Below are 21,459 nucleotides of genomic sequence, written 5' to 3'. Positions count from 1 at the left end.
AGTGCAGTGTAAAGGAACGGCAATAACACAACTTGGCATTGGTCAGGCATATGAAGATTTTAGGTAAGACAATTTTTTTCCTTTTTTTTTTTTAAGATTAATTGAAACGAGCCTTGTCTCTTATTTTTGATAATCTTGGATGTCTTCTAATCTTTGTTAATTTTACCTTTAGGATTCAATAAGAAAAAAGGTGAAAGAAGATTGATAAGAATCAAGAAAAAAAGAAAGAAACAGCCAGTAAAGGCCCTGGGCATGGAAATCATCCCTGAAGCAATGCAACTTTGATTTTTTATGGAAATGTGATGTAAACTGCTCTTCACCTGTGAATGAAAACCTTCAGTGTATACCATTAAAATATATTTACTGATTATTTTGATTATATATTACTAAGCTGCTTATATTTTTTTATGTATTCCTCAATCATGTTAATAAACATTACCTCTTACTTTGCTAAAGGTTTTTTAATTGCTGTTTGCTCGTATATAATTGTCAGAGCAGCAGCAGGACAATAAACTGTGTGAGTGAATGGTTAAAATGCAGAGAAAATTCACATTTAATTTCTTACCTTATTCCTTTTGAATTCTGTTTTTGTACTAAAGAAAGCATAATACTTGTGAAAGAATAATGACTAGTCAAGCATGATTGTTTCAATCATCGATTAAAAGATAGGTGTATTGCTATAAGAAAGGAATAGGTACTGGATTTGTTTTAATCAGATTTATTTTAGGTTCCGCGGGCCTAGATTTAACTCCATTGAAGTGCATATAATTACAGTACTGTAAAATGAATATGAAATCAGAATTAACCCACAAAAATCCATAAAGGGAGTGTTAAAGCTGTAAAGGTGTAAAGCAGAGTGCCAAATTTTTTGGAAGGATTTATAATTGTATGTGCTGGCGTCATTGATTTTTATCCTTGTTACTGATCTAGACTCATGGCTAAGCTTTACTGCTGAAATTGTAAAAAAATTATGCATTCTAAATACCAGAATGAGGGGATAAGTAAAATGAGATTTTTATACTGAATTTTTATCCAAATCTGTTTCCTGGTGCTTAAGTCCTTTCATGGCTCTTTCAATCTAGGATGCATTAATTCTGATTTGAAAGATTCTCAAGGAACAGGAGTGTACAGCAGAGAGCACTAATGTAGAGCCTTGTTATGTAAAATGTATGAGCACCACAAACTGCCACTGCAATAACCCCATAAAATAAAGTGCAGGAACCTATAAACTCCACAAAATTAATTTGGCACATTTTGTCCCCCGGTTTCAGTTTCAATTTGCTGTCTTCCTGTTCTGGTTCCTCACTCTGCCCTTTCTCTCCAGGTTTTGCTGCCCTTCCTGCACCAGGAGTGGAGTGTGTAGGTGTGTGTGCCCTGCACAGGAGCAGAGCAGCAGGGGAAATACGCAGACCAGCTGGAGTCCCTCCCTGCAGATAAGTGGAGAACCCATGGATTAAACTGCTCCCAGACCTCTCCACTTGTCCCATGGCACCTGCCTGAGCACAGCAGGTCACGTGCCTCTCCAGGGCCAGTGGATTTAGGCACATTTGGGTCAGGATTTGCCCTTATGCCATGGTTACCCTGCTTGTGTCTGCCTGGCCGGGGATGCAAGTGAGGGCACAAATGTCTGCACCTCCCTTGTCTGCATCTTATGGTCAAGCCAGTAAAATATCTGATCTTCCACACTTAGCTGTAAATATTTCCCATGGGCTGCCAGTATACTAGATTACATGATGTACCTCAAAGGGAGGCAGAGCTGAAGTGACTGCATTAAACTAAAACACCTAGGGCTTTCATGTAAAAGACAAGGAAACTTAAGCTGTCCCACCAAGAACATGGAAAAGGATTTGTTAGCTTTGTGGGATTGATTAGATTTCAAACTAGAATGATGAACTTTCTAAAACAGAATGGTTTGAAATGAGACAATAGATAGAGAAGGATAGGAAAGAAAAGATGGATTTGTGTGCAGATTGTCTTGTGATTCCTGTGTCATTTCATGACAGTGTCTCTCCTTCAGGCTCCCTCTTGTTCCTGGCTGCCTGGACTCAACACCTACAAAACCCACAGCGGGGAAAAAAAAATCTAGGGGAAAAAAACCCCATCTTTTCAGTCCCAGCAGAACCCTGGCTGTGTGGCTGCTCTCCATTTCATAAGTTTCCTTCTTGCTGAGCTCTACTGCAAACTGACAGGGCCTCCTCCCTGAGAGGGATCAGTTGGTCCCAGGACTCTGAGACTCCTCCAGGACTGCTGTAGCTAGGACAGGACTGACAGGTACTCTCCATCCTCTCCTACCCCACTCACGCTGCACTGAAGAAACTTCTTGTGCTGCCGTAGTACATTCTGTAATAACAGCAATTAAGGGATCCAGTGAGGTCTCTGTTGTGTCATTGTTGAGACAGAAGGGAATTTGTACCACTAGCATCTCAAGAGCTCCTCTGTTTCAATTGACTAAGAAAATATTTCTCAGTGATTCATCTGTTAGTCTTGTTGCTTAGTGCAATGAGAATCGAGGCTGCAGTGTCACAGACTGTAAAAACCTGATTACAATCAAGATTTGATCAGAGAGTGCAGACTGCTCTCAGCTGTGTGTGCGCTCAGTTTGGCCACCACACCAGCTATCCAGCTGTTTCTGGTTTTGTTTAGCTCTACAGTACATAGAGCTATTTTTTTCCCATAAAAAGTCCAAACTGCAGTGTGATATGATCTTCAGCATAACAAGAAGTTTCTTTCGTGCCCTTCTGCTTCATTCACTTCTTTTTGCTCCCATACCTCCCATAGCTGCAGAGCTATCAAATCTGAGAATAAGAAAAAAGGATCTACGCATTTCCCAAAGACAACTAAAGGATGAGCAGGGGCAGAATTGAGGCACAACACAGGAAAAGGTATGGATCAGGTGCCAGAATGCTGAAGCAGTCAGAACATGAGGCTGTGCTAAGGTGTTAGAGTGAATGTACAGTTCCACTTGACCAGAGTCCATTCATCCAGTCATTTCATTCCAGAATTTTCTCCAGCTGCTTTGGAGGGGAAATGCAGAGTGCTGTGAAATTTCTCCCATGCTGTATGATAACAGCCAACAAGCTGAAGCAGTTTCACAGAGGTTTGAGTTTCTATACCTCAACTGACCTGCAATAACTTGGTATGTGCCCTTAATCCACAGAAATTATAAAACAAAATATCTCTGAGAAATAATTTAGAGTCCTTTCCCTCATTCTTTTTTTCCTCACATTTTTAGTGGTATGCCCTCCTTTCTCTCCTTTTTATTTTCTACTTCCTGCTTCAGTTTTATTTCTGGCTCACTTGAGCCAGCATTTCTCCCTGCATCTCCAATCCACTTATTCTCTCAAAACTGGTAGTTTTTTAGTTACGTTTTGAGCAACTCTTCATCTTTCTAGCTTCTACCTTCTCAAACTTAGTGAAGGGGGACCTAAGGGTTACATTTCCTAACCGGTTGTTTCAGTGTTTCTCCAAAGAAAGAGCGAAGTTCAGGCAAAGCAGATTTGTACGTTTAGGGGGTGTTTACACAGGGTAATTAATTCCTGAATTAATTAATTCCTGCATTAATTAATTCCTGAATTAATTAAGGGGATAAATCCTCGTGCGCCGCTTCCGCGCCTGCGTTTATGCCGCGGGCGGCCGCGAGAGGGCGCCAGCGGCGCGGCGAGCGCCGGGCGCGCTGGCTCTGATGGAAAAGGGGGAATTCCCTGGATTTGCCCTCTTTTCTCGCTTTTAAGGCTTCCTTTGGTCCTAGTGCAGGTAGCTTTGCACATTTAGGTCCCCTTGAACTGCTCCCTCCTTCGCTGTCGGCAAGCAGGGCAGCCTGTAGGGTGTGATTTTCACTCCTCGCAGCCAGGGATGGGGAGACGCAGGGAAGCCAGCGCTCTCAGAAGGGCAAACTGCACCACCTGAGGGGTCTCTGTACGAGTAAGTAAGTTTTAATGTTACCTAAATCCGTAGAATGTAAACCTTTTCTAAAAATAAACCCCAAAACGTCCCAGAGCAAGCAACCCAAGTGAAAAAAAAAAAAAAAAACAAAACGCTCGCCCAAAACTCCACTGACTTTGACCCGGCAAATCAAACATAGCCTGTGTAATACATGTCTGGCTAATTCAGGTGCCTGTCTTGGAGCTGTGAGCTTGGCTGGAATACATGGATTATCCTCTAAACTAGAGTGTGTAATGCACCTTGTTGCAATCTACAACCCAGACCTAATTTGTCTGAAGCAATGCTACCAGGCTCACTCCTGGTGAAATTCCTGTATCTGAGACGACGCCACTTCTCTAAAAGAAGTTAATTTTTATCACTATTCAGAATCAGAGCTAATCCCCAGTTTATATGTGTTTACATTGCCTAGAGGTTTAGTGTGCCAGTCCTTAGTTCTTCACTGATTATAAAACTCAAACATTCTCCTGTTGATGAGAGATGCTAGAAGCAGCAACTCTCACATGTGCCAAATGAGTATCCAGGCCTGCTTTTTTGGTAACCCCGGAGTGGGATTTCACAAATTGTATTGTCTAGGGGCCATTTAGATTTAAAATATTCCTGGCCCTCTTTTCCCTCTTCCAATTTTTCCTGACCCTGCACTGGGGCTGGGTTTTGTTTGAAGGTTTTTTTTTGTTTGTTTTATGGGGGTTTTCCCCCTTAGCTTTGTGTTTCTTGCTGTTTTCCTTCTTGAGGAAAATGTTTTCAATGCCCAGGTAAATCCCTTCATTCAGTTCTCAGTGTGTTCCACAAATGATGCTGCTAGTAACAAAAAAGAAAAAAAAAATGGATAAGCGACAGGTAGTGAGAAACAAGCAGAATATTTCATATTGTTTTATGAGCAAACCTAAAATGTTTGTTCAGTGGTATAATTTTGATAGATCCTTGCCACAATGTGACTTTTGGGAGGCTCTTGTGGGGCTCCCTAAGGAGTACTGGTGTTACAGGTGTTCACATAATTTGAGTTTGATGCTCCATGAACTCCCCGTTTGTTCAGCATAGTGTTGTCCTGTGCATACAGTAACTGGTTATTGGTTTAGAGGGCACAGATTTGGTCCATAGTACTGGGAATTGATTGTATAAAAACGTTTTTAGTTTCTGGTACAATATTCTTTGAATATTCTTTCAAGAAAGAAAGTCTTTCTTGTAGAGAGACTGCTATTCATTTTGTTTTGTCCTCTCTCATGGTAGTTTTCAAACCATTCATACTTGTGCTTTCAAATCACCAGTGTTTAGAAAAAGATAGCATAGGGATCAGCAGCAACAATGTTCCTGTTGCTTTTTTCCCTATTCTTGATACTTCAAAGACTTATTTCCTTAATACATTGTTTTGTACCCAAGAAAAAAATAGTGGTACTGTAATTGAAAATTTGGATCCGACCTTTGCAGCTGCTTTCCCTCTGAGGAATAAAGGTATTTCTGCGCAGAGCTTTTCAGCCCTTAGGGTATGGGGTATCATGCAGCCGCTGGCACAGGTGATGTGTCAAGTCAGTCACACTGAGGAGGAAAGCAGCTCTCGAGTGCCCTTTGAATAAAGGTCCAAACTGATCTGTTTCTACGGGTCTAGCTGGAGAAGAACGAATGTCAGTGGTTCGATACGTGAAAGGACAGGTCCCGTGGTCTCCTCCTCACCAGCAGCAGAGCAGTGACTGTTTTGCGAGCGGTTTCGGAGCGCCGGGGCCAGGTGCGGGCAGAGGCCGGGAGCAGATGGCAGCGCCGGGGCTGGGATGCCACGGGAGCCCGGCTTCCCCGGGACATGCCGCTCGGGAGAGAAGAGTAACTCCAGGCGGCCGCAGGCGGGGTCGGTGATGTAACAGGAAGCTCTGATGTTTCGCTGCTGCCGCCGCCGCTCCGCGCTGCCCTCGGACACGCTCCCGCAGCTCCGCCGGGACGGACAGCCCCAGCCCCGCGCGGGATTGCACACACCGGGCTCGCTCTCCGCTGGATAGGGAGGCACCGGGCGAGACAGCTTTGTCTGAGACAGCTCCGCACACTGAGACAGATCCGCTCAGCTTTATCTGAGAGAGCTCCGCACACCGAGACAGCTCCGCTCAGCTTTATCTGAGAGAGCTCAGCTTTATCTGAGACAGATCCACACAGTGAGACAGCTCCGCACAGCTGTATCTGGAAGCTCTCTGGCAGGAGGAGCCGGGCTGGTGAGTGCAGTTTCATTGTTTCTTCACCCTCGGTGCCACCCGAGCGCAGCGGGAGCCACGCGTGTGTGCGTGTGTGTGTGTGTGTATGCTCTGGCTTTCCAACCTCGGCGTGGGATGCGGAATCCGCGCCGACACGGGCTGCGGGGAAAACCTTCCTTTATTTTTAGCGAGCGAGGTGTTGAGCTAATTTTGTAACTGGTGTTGTTCTCGTCTGTGCTTGGTAGGATAGATAGATTAGATAGATTAGATAGATAGATAGATTAGATAGATAGATAGATTAGATAGATAGATAGATAGATTAGATAGATAGATAGATAGATAGAATGCCCAAAGCAACGCTGTGAGCATTCTGCCTGAAACCTCTAAAATTAACTAACCAAATTTCTCTCTTTGCATCTGGAGAGAATTAGAGGCTCGTTGGCTTGAAAAGGGTCCTTAAGACTAATTCAGTACAACTGCAGCTCTTTCAATAGAGGCTGAATTAGGTGATAAAGGTTTGCTTACTCTGAGTATTTCTCTAAACTTACTGTACCAGAAAGAGGTCATACTTGAGTTGTTTCATAATTAGGTTTTGTGTTGTAATTACACAACTTAAAAGATAAAGCTACTGTTTTGTTTGGGCTTTCTGTTTGCTTGAGGAAAAGTTGGGTTGCTCTGAAGCCTGTACGCGTGCCGGCGTGTTGCTGTTTGAGGTTTTTAACCGCAAACACCGAGCTGATTTATTGACAGCTGATTGCCCTCTTTTCCTTTCCTCGAGAAGCTCCTGAACGGTGGCAAGTGTGTGATTCCGTGCCTTCGAGTGCCAGCTGATAGGCAGTTAAAATCTTGCCTCTCCCCAAGCTTTCCAAAACAGATGTGATAGCCTCTGGTTTTAGAAACGCGGTGGCAGTGCTGGGATTGGTAATTCTAGTCATTTGCTCGTGTGTATAAGCAGTGGAGCCATAGAACCAGGAAAATAGGCTGCACATCACACCTGGATTAAATCTACGAGTCCTTCAGTTACCCATGCAGTTTATACGGGAAGAGAATGAAATAATTATAAAAATAACTGAGTTTTTTTTTTCTCTTTGCCTTAATAAACTTACACCAGGTGCCTTGGGAATGGACTTTGCTGCTCTTACAATTGTGCCAATGCAGTTTTCCCAGTCTTACTGTGCCTGCTGGGTATCTTGTCCTTCCCTTGCACTGATAATGCTTCTAACAGCTGAAACCTGTTGAGGGATGTGCTCTGGATCTGAGCTCCTCTCGCTGCATTGGCAGGAGCCACTTTAGATCTAGATCAATATAAGACCACATCTGGAAACAGATGTGTTTTAAAGTACACACGCTCTGGTACTGTCTGAAATTCTTAATTAAGAATAATAATCTGTATTAGCATGGTGTTTTCTTCTCTAGTTTGCTTAAACTCTCATCTATTTCACTGCGTGTAGGAACAATGTAAACTCTCATCTATTTCACTGCATGTAGGAGCAATCCCAAAGTCTTTATCCAGCTTTGGAAATCTTCCACACAAAAGGCACTCGGTGACACTAAGTCAATGGAGATGGCACTTCGCATTTAACATGCTTATGATAAATGATCAGTGCAGTGGGATCAGCTGTGTTTAGAAGTATACCAGCTAAATGATTTGGATTCTTATATATTGTTCTTCACAAGCAGCTGGTGTAGGTTGAGGTGTGTCTGCCCACAGAGGATGTGGCAGGCATGTGCGTGTTTGCAGGCTGGATGTCAGAATCTACGTTGTTTGCAGGTTAAAGCAGAGACAGGCAGGACATTGATACAGAACAGTGTGACTGAACTTTTTACTGGGCACAATGAAGTACCTGGATATCTAGGATAGATTGCAGGTCCAAGAATTGCATTGTGTGTGCCCTTTCAATTTCAAATGTTACTGCACCCTGAATTTCTGATCAGTTGGGGTCTTTCTCTGTGTTAAGGGATGTAGCACTTGTCCCTTTGAATAGGCTTTTCTTGCTAGAACACAACTGTTGAAATCCTGGCCCAGTGAGAGCCAGTGGGAACTTTTCCACCGACTGTCAAAGGGCAAGACATTCCTAAATGTGGGTATTTTTCTTTTGAAGGAATTATACATAGATGGTCAGCCATCCAGGCACATTCTGCTGTCTGTTGGCAGCTGGGTTTTTTTGGTAATTTGTGTAATGTTTGAGCACTTCAGTTGAAAAATATGATCTGGAAAACAGCTCATGCCTATTATCAGTTGGAAAACAGATCCGCATGTGTCTCTCTGGGTGACCAATGCCTCACCTGGGTCAGTAAAGGTACTTATACAGGATTGTTCCATGGGCTATCTCGGAATTGCTGTTCAGATTACAGACCAGGACAGAATTAAGAACAAGGGAGAGAAGAAAGCACACTACAAGATTTCCTTTGACACCCATATAATTTCTAACTTGCTGCTATATTCTGTGCATTTGAGGCAATCATCTTTCTCCAGTAGCATTCCTGGCTTGTGCAGGAGCTGGGTTCGATTGGACCCACAGAAGTCCATATAGCCATGCAGTCATGCAATTAAAATGGGTTTGTGGTCATTTGGAAGAAATTATATGTTTTATACTGACATGTTTTTAATAATAACATGTATTCAGTGACATTTAAAAGAAGTGTATCTAGTCACTGCTGTAGTAAATGTTGGGCATGAGCTACCTATTAAAGCCATTGAGGAAAGTCCAAGTCTACAGTTAGGAAAACAAAGCAGGATTTCTCCTCTAGAAGTTGTTCCCATCTGTTGCCAATGTGTTTACGGTGTTCCTGACTTGGTACCAAAATCCCTTCAGTGCTGCTGCCCAGCTGCCCCCCCTGTGGCACACACACACACAGCATTTGCCTCACCTCGGTGCCCCGGCCACCTCTGCTCTGCAAGCCTGGGCAGCTCTGTCACTGACATCCATGTGCAGCAGTTTCCCCAGCCAAGCTTATTGAAAACTTATTGAAAACAGCCTTCACTTGCTCATGCAACTGCTCTGTCCCTGGGGAGTATTTGAAGTGTTTGGGGTGGCAAATTGTCAGAGCTCTGGAATTAACTATATCCTTGGTGCTGCTGTGTCGGGGAAGGAATGAATACTGCTGCCATCAAAACAGATGTGAGTTGGCTAACAAATAACTTTTAGGCAGTAAAATAACTGTGGGTTTATATGTGTTTATGTGTATTAGACATATAATAACATATTTAGTATATTATTTCTACATACAATGCATGCAGGTCCATTTCATGCTGATTTCCATTATTGCCAATGTAGGAACTAAAGAGAGAATTGAGGTTTACAAAGAAACTTTCAAAGGAAATTAACCCTAGACCTTATCCTTTGTTTGGAAAACTTGGAACCACACGTGCTAATACTCTGACTTGCATGCATCTAATGTTTGAAACAAAACAGAGAAAGCTTTCTGTATGTGGACACAACCTGTTATTTTTACTTTTTGTATTCATGTTGGCAGTTCTGATGTTTTCAGTGTAAAAAACTTGCACAAAGAGCAGCAGAAAACAGCCTTTTTCTCACCTGTTGCCTTAATGGAGAATTCCACAGCCAGTGTGGTAAAATAGAAGATCTTTTGAAATTGGGTTCCATTAGACCGTTTCTCTTCAGCTACACTTTTTGTTCTATTTTAGAATCTGGGCAGAACTGAAAGGCTAAACTTTCACATTTGTAAAGTTTTAACAGTTGTCTCTCATGCTTCAGTCTCCCAAGTTTGTTTATACTGTTTACATTTTCCCAGCAAAGTCATCCTTTTTCTGCCCTAGCTCTGTGCAAACACTTTCAATCATTTCTGCAGTATATGCTGTCCTAAAGTGATCTATTTCGAGTTGCTTTTCTTTGGAAACATGCATCTGAAATGCACTTAACTTGTTCTATATGCACCAAAAAAGACTTTCCAGGAGAGAAGCCATGTTCTTCCATCAAGAAATCAGACTCTTGTGGTAAATTTGCATGTGTGTCTGAGGCAGTTACCTTTTAGTATATCCTAAGTGTCACTAAAGCTTCTTCTGGCAGTTTTGGCCATTTTTAAGTTGTAGCTGACCATTCTTACTGGGTTTTAGAAAACAAAACAATGTTGCATTTTTGGTTTTATGTCTGGGACATACAGGCTACATTTGGAAAAATATCCCCCAAAAATTGGTGATGATTTTGTTTAATGAACCCCATACCAGTCTGACTTCCCCTGTAATACCATGAACAAAGAGCCAACCAAAGAAATTAGAATTTTTTTTTTTTTTGATTACTGTGTTCAAAGCACCTACACCTAACTCATACACTGTTCTTTACCATCAGCTGTGTTTAGGCTGAATATCTTTGGTTCCTAAAAACTGCATCATCTTTTCCACCTATGCTTTGATAGTGCAGTTTTCAAGCTGAGAATATCTTGAATGTTTGTATGGGCACAAAGCATCACTCTTTGAATTACCATTTAGATTTTCTCCTTTCTTTTTTCCTCCCCCATTACACTGGTAAAATCTTGCCAATCAATTTTCATAAATTTTATGTTATCCCAGTACTAGCAATTCTGGTAGAGTTTTAGAGTTTTATTAAAGTAAAACAAAGGATGTACTGAGAACGTTTCTGTTATACCTGAACTAATTTGTTTTAGGATTTAAAAGTATTTTTTTCCATATCAGTATTTTCAGAAATTAATATAATTTGTCACCAAATGTTATGCCCTAGAATCCTTCCTAGATAGAAGTTTAAAGACTTACTTTTCAGAAATGAGCAAGACTTTTAGACACTCTACTTCCTTTTTCTGTGATTGCAGCCATGTGTTTATTTAGTACCCTAAATGGAGGGAAAGTATTCTAGTCTGCAGCCTTTTATTACTAAAATGGCACATTTTTGCAATTATTATCCTGAGATATTCTGTATAATGGCAATATCTGTCCTTTAGTTTCAGTTAGTGAAATCCAGCAGGTGTCACTCTGGGGATTAAATAAGAAATATTACACAAACAGAGAGAAGCTTTTTTAGGAGAATTTAGAAATATTTATTCTAATACGTTTTTCCAGAACAATTTTTTGACCAGGCATGCCTCCTTACATCTGAAATTTGGGTTTTTTTTAGTTATATGATTTTATGTGTCTATTCATCTTTCTGTGTGTCCCCTTGAACATGAAAAAGGACAGACAGAACTTGTACCCACAGGTGACACGGCTGAAACATAAAGAGCTGTGACTCAGTTCAATATTGCCTTGATGATATTGAAAAATGTTTTTATCATCTTCTTTGGGGACCAAAATTGTTCTTTTTGTTGGTGAACATTCTCTTGCACAAGTAATGTGTTTTCAGTTGTGATGAAGTCAAGGAGGTGCTTCTGCAAGTGACTTACATATTGAGACAGTCTGCACACTGTTTGTGTTTGACTTACCTGAAATGGATGTGTGAGGTGGCTGATCACCCAAACTCTCCCAGTAAAAAAATTTGGAGAAGAGAAACTTTGCCATGTGTCACAGAGTTTCAAGTAAAAGTCAATGTTGAATTTTTTGGTGTGGGGAAGAAAAAAATAGGATAGTTTATTGCTTACTGTTTCTTTAGGGAATGATGTAGAAATATTGTATTGTGGTGGATTTTTATGTGAGTTTTGAGCTCCATATTCTGAGAGTTTCATATTGTGTGGAATAGGAATGTGATCATTAAAAATTTGTGGATTTCTAGAGGGGATTGTTTTATTTCCCAGACCATGTTAATTCCACCTTAAACAGAAACAAATACCTCAGCAGGCATCTTTGGAAGGCCATCCACAAATACAAGTCTCTTTTTAAATGGAAAAAAGCTTTTTTTACAAATACATGCCTACATTCATGTATTTTTATATATGTGTATATATTTTTACAGATATATCTTTTATATGTGTATTTTAAAAATAATCTCATTCTAGAACTTGTAACCTCAGCCTACTTTAAACAATCCAGTTTCCTTTCTCTCACTTCTTTCTCCTGTTTAAGCCCCCATCCTGTTCCGTTTTTGATTCTATTCAACTTCCTTTCCTGTGATGACTCTGAGTGAGTCACTTTGCCAGGCATTAAGAATGTGGCTTGACAATATTTCCAACAGCTTATCCTATGCTGCCTCATGCAGATGAAATTAACCTCTGCCTTATCCTTCCTCTCAAAGAAATGTCTGTCTTCACACGTCCAGTTTCTTGGAAGGGGAAGGTGGGGGTGGGAGCCCTTTCCATAAATGACCCTGTTGAACTTCAGAGCCATCTTCCTTGTACCGTAACATCGCCATGGGGAACCTCTTCAGCATTGATTCACTATGTTCTGGGCAAAAAGTTAGCTTCAGCAAGCTCAGGAAAGCCAAATTAAGGCTCTTTCCTGAGTGCTATTCAAGTCCTCTCTGCGTGGCTACCGCTGCACATTCTTCATTCTTTATTAAATGTGTTGTTTATTGCATTAAAATGCACAGAGGGCCACCGGGGCTGCGCTGGGTTTGTGTGTGGCTGGCAGCAGCTGGGAAAAAAGCACATGCTAAGTAGGCACTTAAACACTGAGCTGAGCTGCCGCCTTTCTTGTGGTTATGTTCGTGCCAGCCCAGTGTGGGGCTTGCAGGGGAGGGTTTGTTTTTTTCCTTTGTTTTGGTTTGGTTTTTTGGTGGTGTTTTTTTTTTTTTCCTCTCCAGTTTTAGAAGAAGTGGGTAAAGAGGGATTTTAAAAAATGGTTTTAATCTGTTAATTGTGTGTGTGTGTCAGGAAATGAAAGCCTTTCTGCTGGAAGCAAACAGGAATTATAGTCCTAGAAAAGAAGAACTTTAGAAAGCAATAGGCAAATAAGAGTAAGAATTCCCATCAAGTTAAACTCTGCTATTGCAGCCTTCTCCTTGTCCTACGAACCCAAGGATGTCACCCTCCATCGTTTTTCCCTAGAGAAGGTGTGAAAGATTATATCAGATGTAATTTTCTGTGTGTTATGTCCTAAGTGCAATTAACGTTGCCACAGATTATACATTGGTGAAAACAGATTTTTTTTTCATGTTTATTTGCTATCACAGTGTAGGTTTTATCTAAAACAGTAGACATGGTTACAATTGGAAGCTCAAACAATTCTGTCTGGAGTATAGTCATATTCATTTGAAATTATTTTTAGTTTCTCATTCTGGAAATTCTTAGTTTCTCACTAAAGGAGGTGATCTTGGTCCATCTTCAACTCTTTAAAGTGTCATTATTGGGTTGATTATAGAAGTCACAGCATGGTCCTTTCAGAGCCTTTTGTTCCCCCAACCCTGTGTGCTGGATGTGCTATGTCAGCATTTAGAAACTACCTAGGAAAATCACTCAGATGTTTTTAACCTTTCAGCATGATCCGCTGGGATTGCTGCTGGGCCCAGGTTTTCTTCTCCTTTTTCTCCCTCAGTTATTTCAGAAGAGCTTGCACAAGTAGAGCTCTTTCTCTACGGAGGATCCCTCTTCTGAAAACTGTGCATGCAATCCAGGGGGAGAATTCAGACAATGTAGATTAACTGGACACTTTTTATTTAGGGCTGCAGGGATAAAATAGTCTGCTGACATGCTAAGCTTTTCCTAGAGTCACATTACAGACCAGTGAAGGACATGGCAGTAATTCAGGGTTTGTTGGAAGGCTGGCAAAATACTTGTGCTGTCTTTGTGGGGGCACTGGGGCACCGGAGCATGGCCGTGGTTGCTGCCACCTCCAGGGTACACAGCACCAAAAGAGCCCTGGTTCAAAGCAGATTTTAGGGATCAAAACCCTTTCTTTTCAGCTTAGGCAAGCGAAGAGAAGTTTATATTGTCCAATGAAGACAAACGGGCATGACAGAGTTATGGGTGATAACTCAGCTTCCTCAGGGAATGCAAGTGTGCCAAACCAAAGTGTTCAAAAATAGCTTTACACCATACAGGAATGTGGAAATTGTTAAGCCAGAGGTTTGTTTTGTTTTGTTTTATTTTTACAATGTCTTTATCCCTTGTGTTTCATTGAATTCTGAGCTTTTATATTTCTAAACATTTACAGATTTCAAGCAGGACATTGTCCAACTCCTCCTTCCTTGAGTACTAATTAACAGTAAAACAATGAAGCCTGGTAGCAAGGAAGACAAAGTGATAGAAGGAATAACAAATGCATGAAGGAAAAGTCTGAACCTTAAAATGTTGTTCCCTTAGGAAAGTGAACTGAAGAAATCAGTAAATGGAATGATGTTGCCTTTAGCATGACTCTTATTGCAGAGACAGGGCTCCATCAGGTGTCCTGTGGCCAGTCAGACTTTGATAAACAGCAAGATTCCTTTAACTGGTGAGAAACCACTGCTTGTCTGTGACATGAATTCACGGAATGGTTTTGAAATCAGTTGTCTATTCAGTGTTTTAATTAGACAGCAAAACCAGATGCTGGGTTTCAGTCCGTGATCTTGTTAAGGTGTCAGTAACTGCAGTGCTCAGTTAGCTCATCTTTCCTCTCACAGAGAGCAGGTGAAATACTCAGTTGTCACACTTGGAAGATCTTTATTACCACCTTTCCTCTTCATCTGTGCAACAGAAGGACACCTCCTGTTTCTTTCACTATGTATTGTCTAAAAGACTCCACGATCTCTCAGAATTTATGATTTTTCCACTATTCATTCCTGCTGTTCCTGTAATTTACCCTTGACAGGTAAAAGGATTCTGCCTCTCCTCAGTTTACAAACAATTAAGGCACTTACAGCTGAATATTTTTATTTGTCTCATTTGAGTTCTGCAGCGATGTGGGGTGGTTGTGCAGATCTCCACATGCAGTGAGCAGCATCCAGGAGTGCCAGGGCTGTCTCCTCACCTCCAGGATGGGCAGGATTCGTACACGTGCAGTCCCACGTTGCCTTGGTTCCTCCGCTGCCACGCATCCGCTATTAAAAAAAACTGCTGAATGACAGTAATAGAGAGGAACAATGGGCTATTACAGGATGTTCAGACAGGGTCATTGCAGTATATTTTCTTGTGCAATCTTGTTATGAACAAGATTCATATTTACCAGCTTGTTTTATTTGTCAGCACCCTATTATTAATTGGTGTTGTAAAACTATGAACTGCTCATATTCTAGCAAAGGTCAATTTGATGAAATGAAGGGGTTTTTTTCTAATAGCTCTGTGGAAAGCTGCTTTTCAATATTTATGATGAATGTATGGATTTTTAAAGTATAGGGTATTTATTTATCATCAGTGAAAAAGGAAAGAAAAAAGGAAGTTTTTTCACCATCAAACTGCAAATTAGCCTTAAGGTATTTAGCAAAATGAAATCACAGAATCTTGTGATAGGGCTGTTGTACTGGAAATTTTAGGTAGATCATTTAAAAGAAAAAGATGTTGCTTTTGAATTTTGAAAAGAAAGCAGCTTATTTGCAGTGGTGCTTTTTGACATATAGGATATTTTCCATGGTTTGCAACACTTGGAATCCAAATGTTCAGTTTCATTTAAAAGGCAAAGATGAAAAAATAGCACCTAGTTGAAACAACAATTGTGGGCTGTTTCTGTGGGCAGTTGAATTAACTTTCTGCCTGAAAGACACCTGCTAATGGTCACAGTTGGAAACATTGGAGAAGGTTTCTAGCTAATGTGAAATAAGGAGTTCAAGCAAGAGGGGATTCAGACAAACTTGAGAAGACATGAATTTGGCATAGGGATCCAGTAATTAGTAGAATAGACTAGAAACCAGTCCACAGGGATTTGGGATGCTGATGAAAACTGCATTTGTTTTCAGCATTGTATAAAAACGTCTCAATTTTTTATCAAGACGCGTCACTTTCTTAGCTGTGAAAACGGTTGTCTTTGTGTTCCTGGAATAAACACAGCCCAATTTGGAATCCTGGGCTATATTTGCGTAAGAGAGGCTGAGGAATGGAAAACTGAGGGTACTGCAGGTCAGGGCTGAGGTTAGCAGGGCTGAGAGGGGAAGTCTGGCAGCCGAGGATCCCTCGGCGTGGCTGTGGCTGCGCCTTTGCACGCGAGCCTGCCGTGGCAGGGACCTTCCTGCAAGGGAACAGAGGACATACCCATGGACACGAGGTGACAGGGGGAGACATTGGCATTAATGCTGCTCCTTGAAAGCTTTTGTAAGCTGTACAGCTTTTGTCCAGTTTGACAAATGGCTCATTAGAGACCAATCGTTTTTCCTCCGCTCTCTGACTCCTACTGAGTCTTCAATCCTACAAAATCCTTCAGGTTACAAGGAGCACGCTGACCAAGTCCACATCTTTGTGAGACTGTGTGGATGACACTCAGAGCACGAAGCAAGGTCAAAGGTATTGTAAATTCAGGCAACCCCAACGAGGGGAGAGAATGATGCACCTGACTCTATGTTCTAGAAGGCTAATTTATTACTTTATTATACTATATTATATTAAAGAATACTAGACTATACTCTATTATACTATACTAAACAGAAAAGATACCGAATGCTAAAAGATAATAATTCCAAACTGGTGACTCTTTCCAGAGTCCCAACACAACTTGACCCCAGTTGGCCAAAGACCCAAAACAACTCAAACCAGAATCCAATCAGGCAATCACCCATGGATAAACAATCTCCAAACACATTCCACATGAGCACAACACTGGAGAAGCAAATGGGATAAGAATTGTTTTCCTTTTCTCTGAGGCCTCTCTCTGCGTTTCAGCTTCCCAGGAGAAAAAACCCTGGGCGAAGGTATCATGTTCAGAGAATGTGAATGCCACACAAAGGTTTGCAAATCCTTTAGAGGCAGTTAAAAATGAGGGGGGAAAAAACTAGGGATGAGCAGGAAATATTGAAGAGTAAGTACATGATGCTTAAAATTTCTTGTACACTGGATCCACAGCACTCCTACTATTGAAAGGCGAGATACAGAGGGTGCTCAGTAGTTATGTACTAATGTTACTCATATCTGTTGAAAAAAAATTGAATTGATGTATCACTTGGTGTAGGAAGGGCCATGTGTACTGCTTAGTGTAAAAATACAGCAACTAATTAATGCAAATCAACAGTACTTCTGTCTCTATTAACTGCAGCACAATAGTTAAGGTGTTCCTCCTAAAACCACATGATCTTATGTGGATGAATGCAAGCAGTTTTATTGAACTTTAAAAGCTCCAAGAAATACATGTGGATTTCCAGAATCCATTGGTAACTTTTTTAAGCAAACGTTTAAATGCTCAGAGCATTGAGCATGACAAAAGAATTTCAGGTGATGATTTTTTACATCAGCTGGATTTTCCTAGAGAGTGACCATTTCAAAGAGCACTAGTTTTTTTGGTAAATATCATTCCAGTAAGGTGACCACAAAGCAGGTTAAAATGAATTTCTTTTGGGTTTCCAGAGGGGTAACCTGCAAGTGACTGCTGAAAATGCTTCTTTTGATAAGAGAGAGAAAGGTTATAAGGAAACTTTGATAGAAAATAAATTAGTTACAGTCCCAGAGAGAGGGAAGAGCTCGGTTTGTCATAGACAGATAGTTGTTTCCTGACATTGGGCATTTGGTTAACAACTTCCAGTGTTTGATGATGTCATGGGTCATATGGATTCTGTGTGTTTTGGGCCCTTTTGGCTTAACAGGAAGGGCACCAACTTATCTGGCAACTTCTCTGTTTGAAGAGATTCAGCTGCCCTTCCTGCCCCACTTTGCAGAACCTGAGCTTTCAAAGAGAAACCAGTGCTGCTCCTGGGAATTTAGATTATCTAGACCTTTTTTCCCAGCTGAAAAGGTAAATACCCCAAGAGATGGAAGTAATTGTTTTCATTCTGCTTTGTGTTCCTCAGATGCTATTGACTCTTCATCTGCCAGAATCTCTGTGTAATAACCGAATGTGCCTTCATTCCTTTTCCTATGCTCCAAGAGTCTTGGGCTTTGCAAAGCTGCATTTCCAAAGCTGTCTGTATCCACAAATGTCTAGATAAAGGATTTCCAATTTTCTGCAACCCTCTGGAGGAACTTACTGTTCTCTCCCCATAAAACCAGAGAGTATATGCTGTAATAAAACAAAGCATAGAAGCAAACCTATGTCAGTAACACAAAAGGTGATTGAGCCAGGAATCTCCTCTCTCAGAAGACCTTTTAACTTATTTTGTCTTGACTGCACGAGAGCGTGGTTTTCATAACACCTGTTTCTAAGTTGCATCTCTTGCAAAGAAGTGCAAGACACATGTGTGGAAGTTGTGGTTATATCATTGTTTTCAGGAATGAAACTGCCTCCAGTTTTGTTGCCAGCACTGAGGAGTAACAGAAAATCAGTTGTTACATTGCTTTTCTTTCCCTTCCAAAATGCAGCAAGTGTGTTATTGTGGTTGCTGGTGGAAGATCCCTTTTCCCAGCCTTCCAAAGACATCAATATTTTTCTTGTTTTGTGAGGAAGGTAACCTTTGCAACATCCTGTTTTATTTACCAGCCATATCTGTAAGCTGCAGGAATCCTTCCTGTTCAGCTCACAGCACAGTGCTCAGCACAGGAATCCTTGCTCTTCATTAGAAAACCATTTGGTGACAAGCTCAATAGTGCTGTGACTCCTGTCAGGCATTTGTTTTAAGTAGCACCAATTAATGCTTTTTTCAAAACTGGAAAAGGCTGGAGTTAGTTGAATTAAATCAGACTTCTCTTGCATCTTCCCTAAATTTCAGGCTGTACCATATTGTGCACTGGTCAGGAAAATGGAAAGTTTTGTGACTGATCCCTCTCTCTAAGTTTACACATCTCTGCAGTTCCTCCTCTTTTGCCGCAGTTGGAATCCAAGTACAAAACTACTATGGAAAAAGGCTGCTCTTGCGTTTTTTCTGGCAGACTTAGAACCTGGGAGTATCTAAAATATCATCAGAAACCCTGTTCTCATGAGAGTCCTGTCCAGATTTCCAACAAATCTGGAACATTATCCAAGGAAGTGTAGAAATCTACACAATCGCACAGTTACAGTGGAGCTTGTGGTTGAGTTTCTTTGATGTGGTGTGGCTTTGTTGGGTGTGTGGTTTTGTTGGTTTTCTTTTTTGGCTTTTGGGTTGATTTTTTTTTTGTTGCTATTCTTCCTTTATCACTTTGTATAAAAAGACTTTTGTATAATTTTAGCTTGTTTCTTTGTCCCCTTCCGATGTTAATGCTTTTGTTTTTTTTTTTAATTCAGATTTATCATTTTCCATTCTCTTATAAACAAGTGTAATCTTGTGAACAAGAGTCTGTTAAATTGGAGGGTGATGAAAGTTTTGCAAAATGAACTATAGAACCAGTTCATACTAATTTTCTAATTAGAACTGGATCTCTAATGATGATTCACTCGAATTAGTGGGTGGATATTATTAAATAAAATGGGGTTTATAGCTTAGTTTCAGGTAGATATAGTACAGAGTTTTATGCTAGTGGTATATCAGATTTTCCTTGTCCACAAATCTTTTCTAGATGTACATATTTCATAGTCTGACATGGTCCCCTCCTTAGTTCTAATATTGTTCGAGATGTGCAGTGCATGCAGAACTAATTTTGGGAAACTGTGTGTGGAGGCAGTGAGCCCCAAGAGCAAAACAGGCTGTTTGCTGGGCAAGGTGAAGCAACTGTCAGTGCTGTGGCTGAGTTAATTACTCACCAGTAATTAATTCCATGGCCTGAGCAAGAGCGCCCTGAGACCATGTTATCATTCCAGCACAGCCCTGCCAAGCAGCTGCCTGCTCCTTGTTTTTGTTTTCTTCTCAGGGAAGTAGGATTGAGCTCACTGGAAATGTTTGTCATCTTTCACTGATATAAATCAGTAAACATAATCAGTCAAAGAAAAACACATTTGCCACATATTACCTGTGTGGACAAATAGATGTTTTCCAGTGGAGACTCCTATTTATGGTTCCTGCATTCTGTAATAGGTAAACTAATAAGATATGTGTTGTTTAAATTTTATTTATTAGCATCCATATTCTCCTTAAATAAATTTGATAATCCGATAAGTTTAAATTAATTAGCTTTTTAGGAGGAAACCTTTATCTGTGTGATGAATTTGAGGGGGGGAGAGCATTGGTCAGTGTAACTTGTGGCTGCAGAATAGTTTAGGGTGCTCCTTTAGAATTTATCATTATTTAGTCACAGGTGTTTTTCTGGGGAAAAAAATGCATTTTTCTAGCACCTACATACTGTTGCAGTGGCTCATGAGGAAGTGTTAACAATATTCCTGCATTGGGTGAGACAGGAAAGTATATTCACTTCTGAGGGGGGGAATCCAGCTCTTGGTAAACTGATAAGTGTTTTTGCACTGAGGCCTGTGCTAGCACCTTCTTATCAGCCTTGATTCAGCAAACATTCATAAGCTTAGTTTCAAATTGCTCTTACTAGATAAATTATTGTGCCTCTGTGCACTCTGTTCATAATATGATGGGGCTTGCAAGAACATTAAATAAACAGAAGGCTACTTGGTTTATCCAGATATTGATTTGATAGCAGCTTCTTGTTTGAGGAGCTGAATTTGTTCATCCATTCCCAGTCTTTGGGCATCAGCCTCAGCACCATCTCACCCCACCTACTATAAATTTGTACAGAATTTTTATGTCCCAATCTGCAGATCTGCAACAGAGGAAACAGCATATGGAAACCACGTGTCTCCAAAATAAGTCAGGTCAGAGAGGACTTGCTACTAATAATCTGGTCTCAAGTCAAAGATGGTTGTATTTGCTGATAAACTTGATTTTGTTTTCCTTTGCTCCTAATTTGTGAGTTGGCTCTTGGCTATTGCACCTAACTGAGTAAGTAGTTTAGCTTTTACAAATTTTATGTGGTTATTAGGTAACTTTTATAACCTAAGGGCCAGAAATTTTCAGGCTTGAATGGTCCCAAGGGGTCTGCATATGATCATGCTCTACGTTCATACCATGTCCTGTGCATATTTGTACCTTGCAGCTGTAGCTGGAGAATGTTGTAAAACTGACAAATGTACCAGGTTTCCAATGATTTGAAGAAAATGAGCCAGTTTGTTTCCAGATATTGGGATTGAAATCTTTCCCCCACTGTTACCTTCTGTCCCATCCAGATGACTTTTTTTTTTTCTTAAGTTTTTAAAAGTTTGTCTCCACAACAAATTGCTCTTAAGACCAATTAATGTTGTGCAAACAGATGTTTTTGATTTGTTAGCAGTGACATGTTGTTTTCAGGGATCAGAATATTTCAGGGGTCAGGATATTATATTTTGGTAATGCAATTCATGCTTTTCATTTATTTTAGAATACTTAATGTTGTTTCGCAGGTGTAATTGAATTGGAACCTTTATGCTCAGGACATAGGATTTCCCATCTTGAATCAGATATAGAACAGTGAACTTTAGAATCTTCCTTTTGATTTCTGTATATACCTTGTGCATGGTGCTTCCTGAAATGAAAAAAAAAAAAGTATATGTCACCTT

The 21,459-nt window shown here is 40.7% G+C and overlaps 2 protein-coding genes across 7 annotated transcripts in view; both read left to right on the top strand.

The window, feature by feature from the left end:
- TFPI (tissue factor pathway inhibitor) overlaps positions 1–1,742 on the top strand; it is a 66,655-nt gene extending 64,913 nt beyond the window's left edge. For all 6 annotated transcript variants that reach the window (XM_030952882.1, XM_030952881.1, XM_030952883.1 and 3 more), the window contains one exon: positions 173–1,742. In XM_030952882.1, coding sequence (XP_030808742.1) covers positions 173–285 — 113 coding nt within the window. In that variant the 3' untranslated portion in view covers positions 286–1,742. The remainder of the gene's footprint in view (positions 1–172) is intronic.
- A 3,527-nt stretch (positions 1,743–5,269) lies between these two features.
- Positions 5,270–21,459, top strand: part of CALCRL (calcitonin receptor like receptor) — a 64,416-nt gene continuing 48,226 nt past the window's right edge. The window contains exon 1 of the mRNA XM_030951983.1: positions 5,270–6,134. The gene's annotated coding sequence lies outside the window, so the exon portion shown is untranslated. The remainder of the gene's footprint in view (positions 6,135–21,459) is intronic.

This window comes from Camarhynchus parvulus, chromosome 7 (genome assembly GCF_901933205.1).
Source record: "Camarhynchus parvulus chromosome 7, STF_HiC, whole genome shotgun sequence".
NCBI classification, from domain to species: Eukaryota; Metazoa; Chordata; class Aves; order Passeriformes; family Thraupidae; genus Camarhynchus; species Camarhynchus parvulus.
The sequence above is the reverse complement of the archived record's forward strand: the minus strand, read 5'-3'. Positions and strand labels throughout refer to the sequence as shown.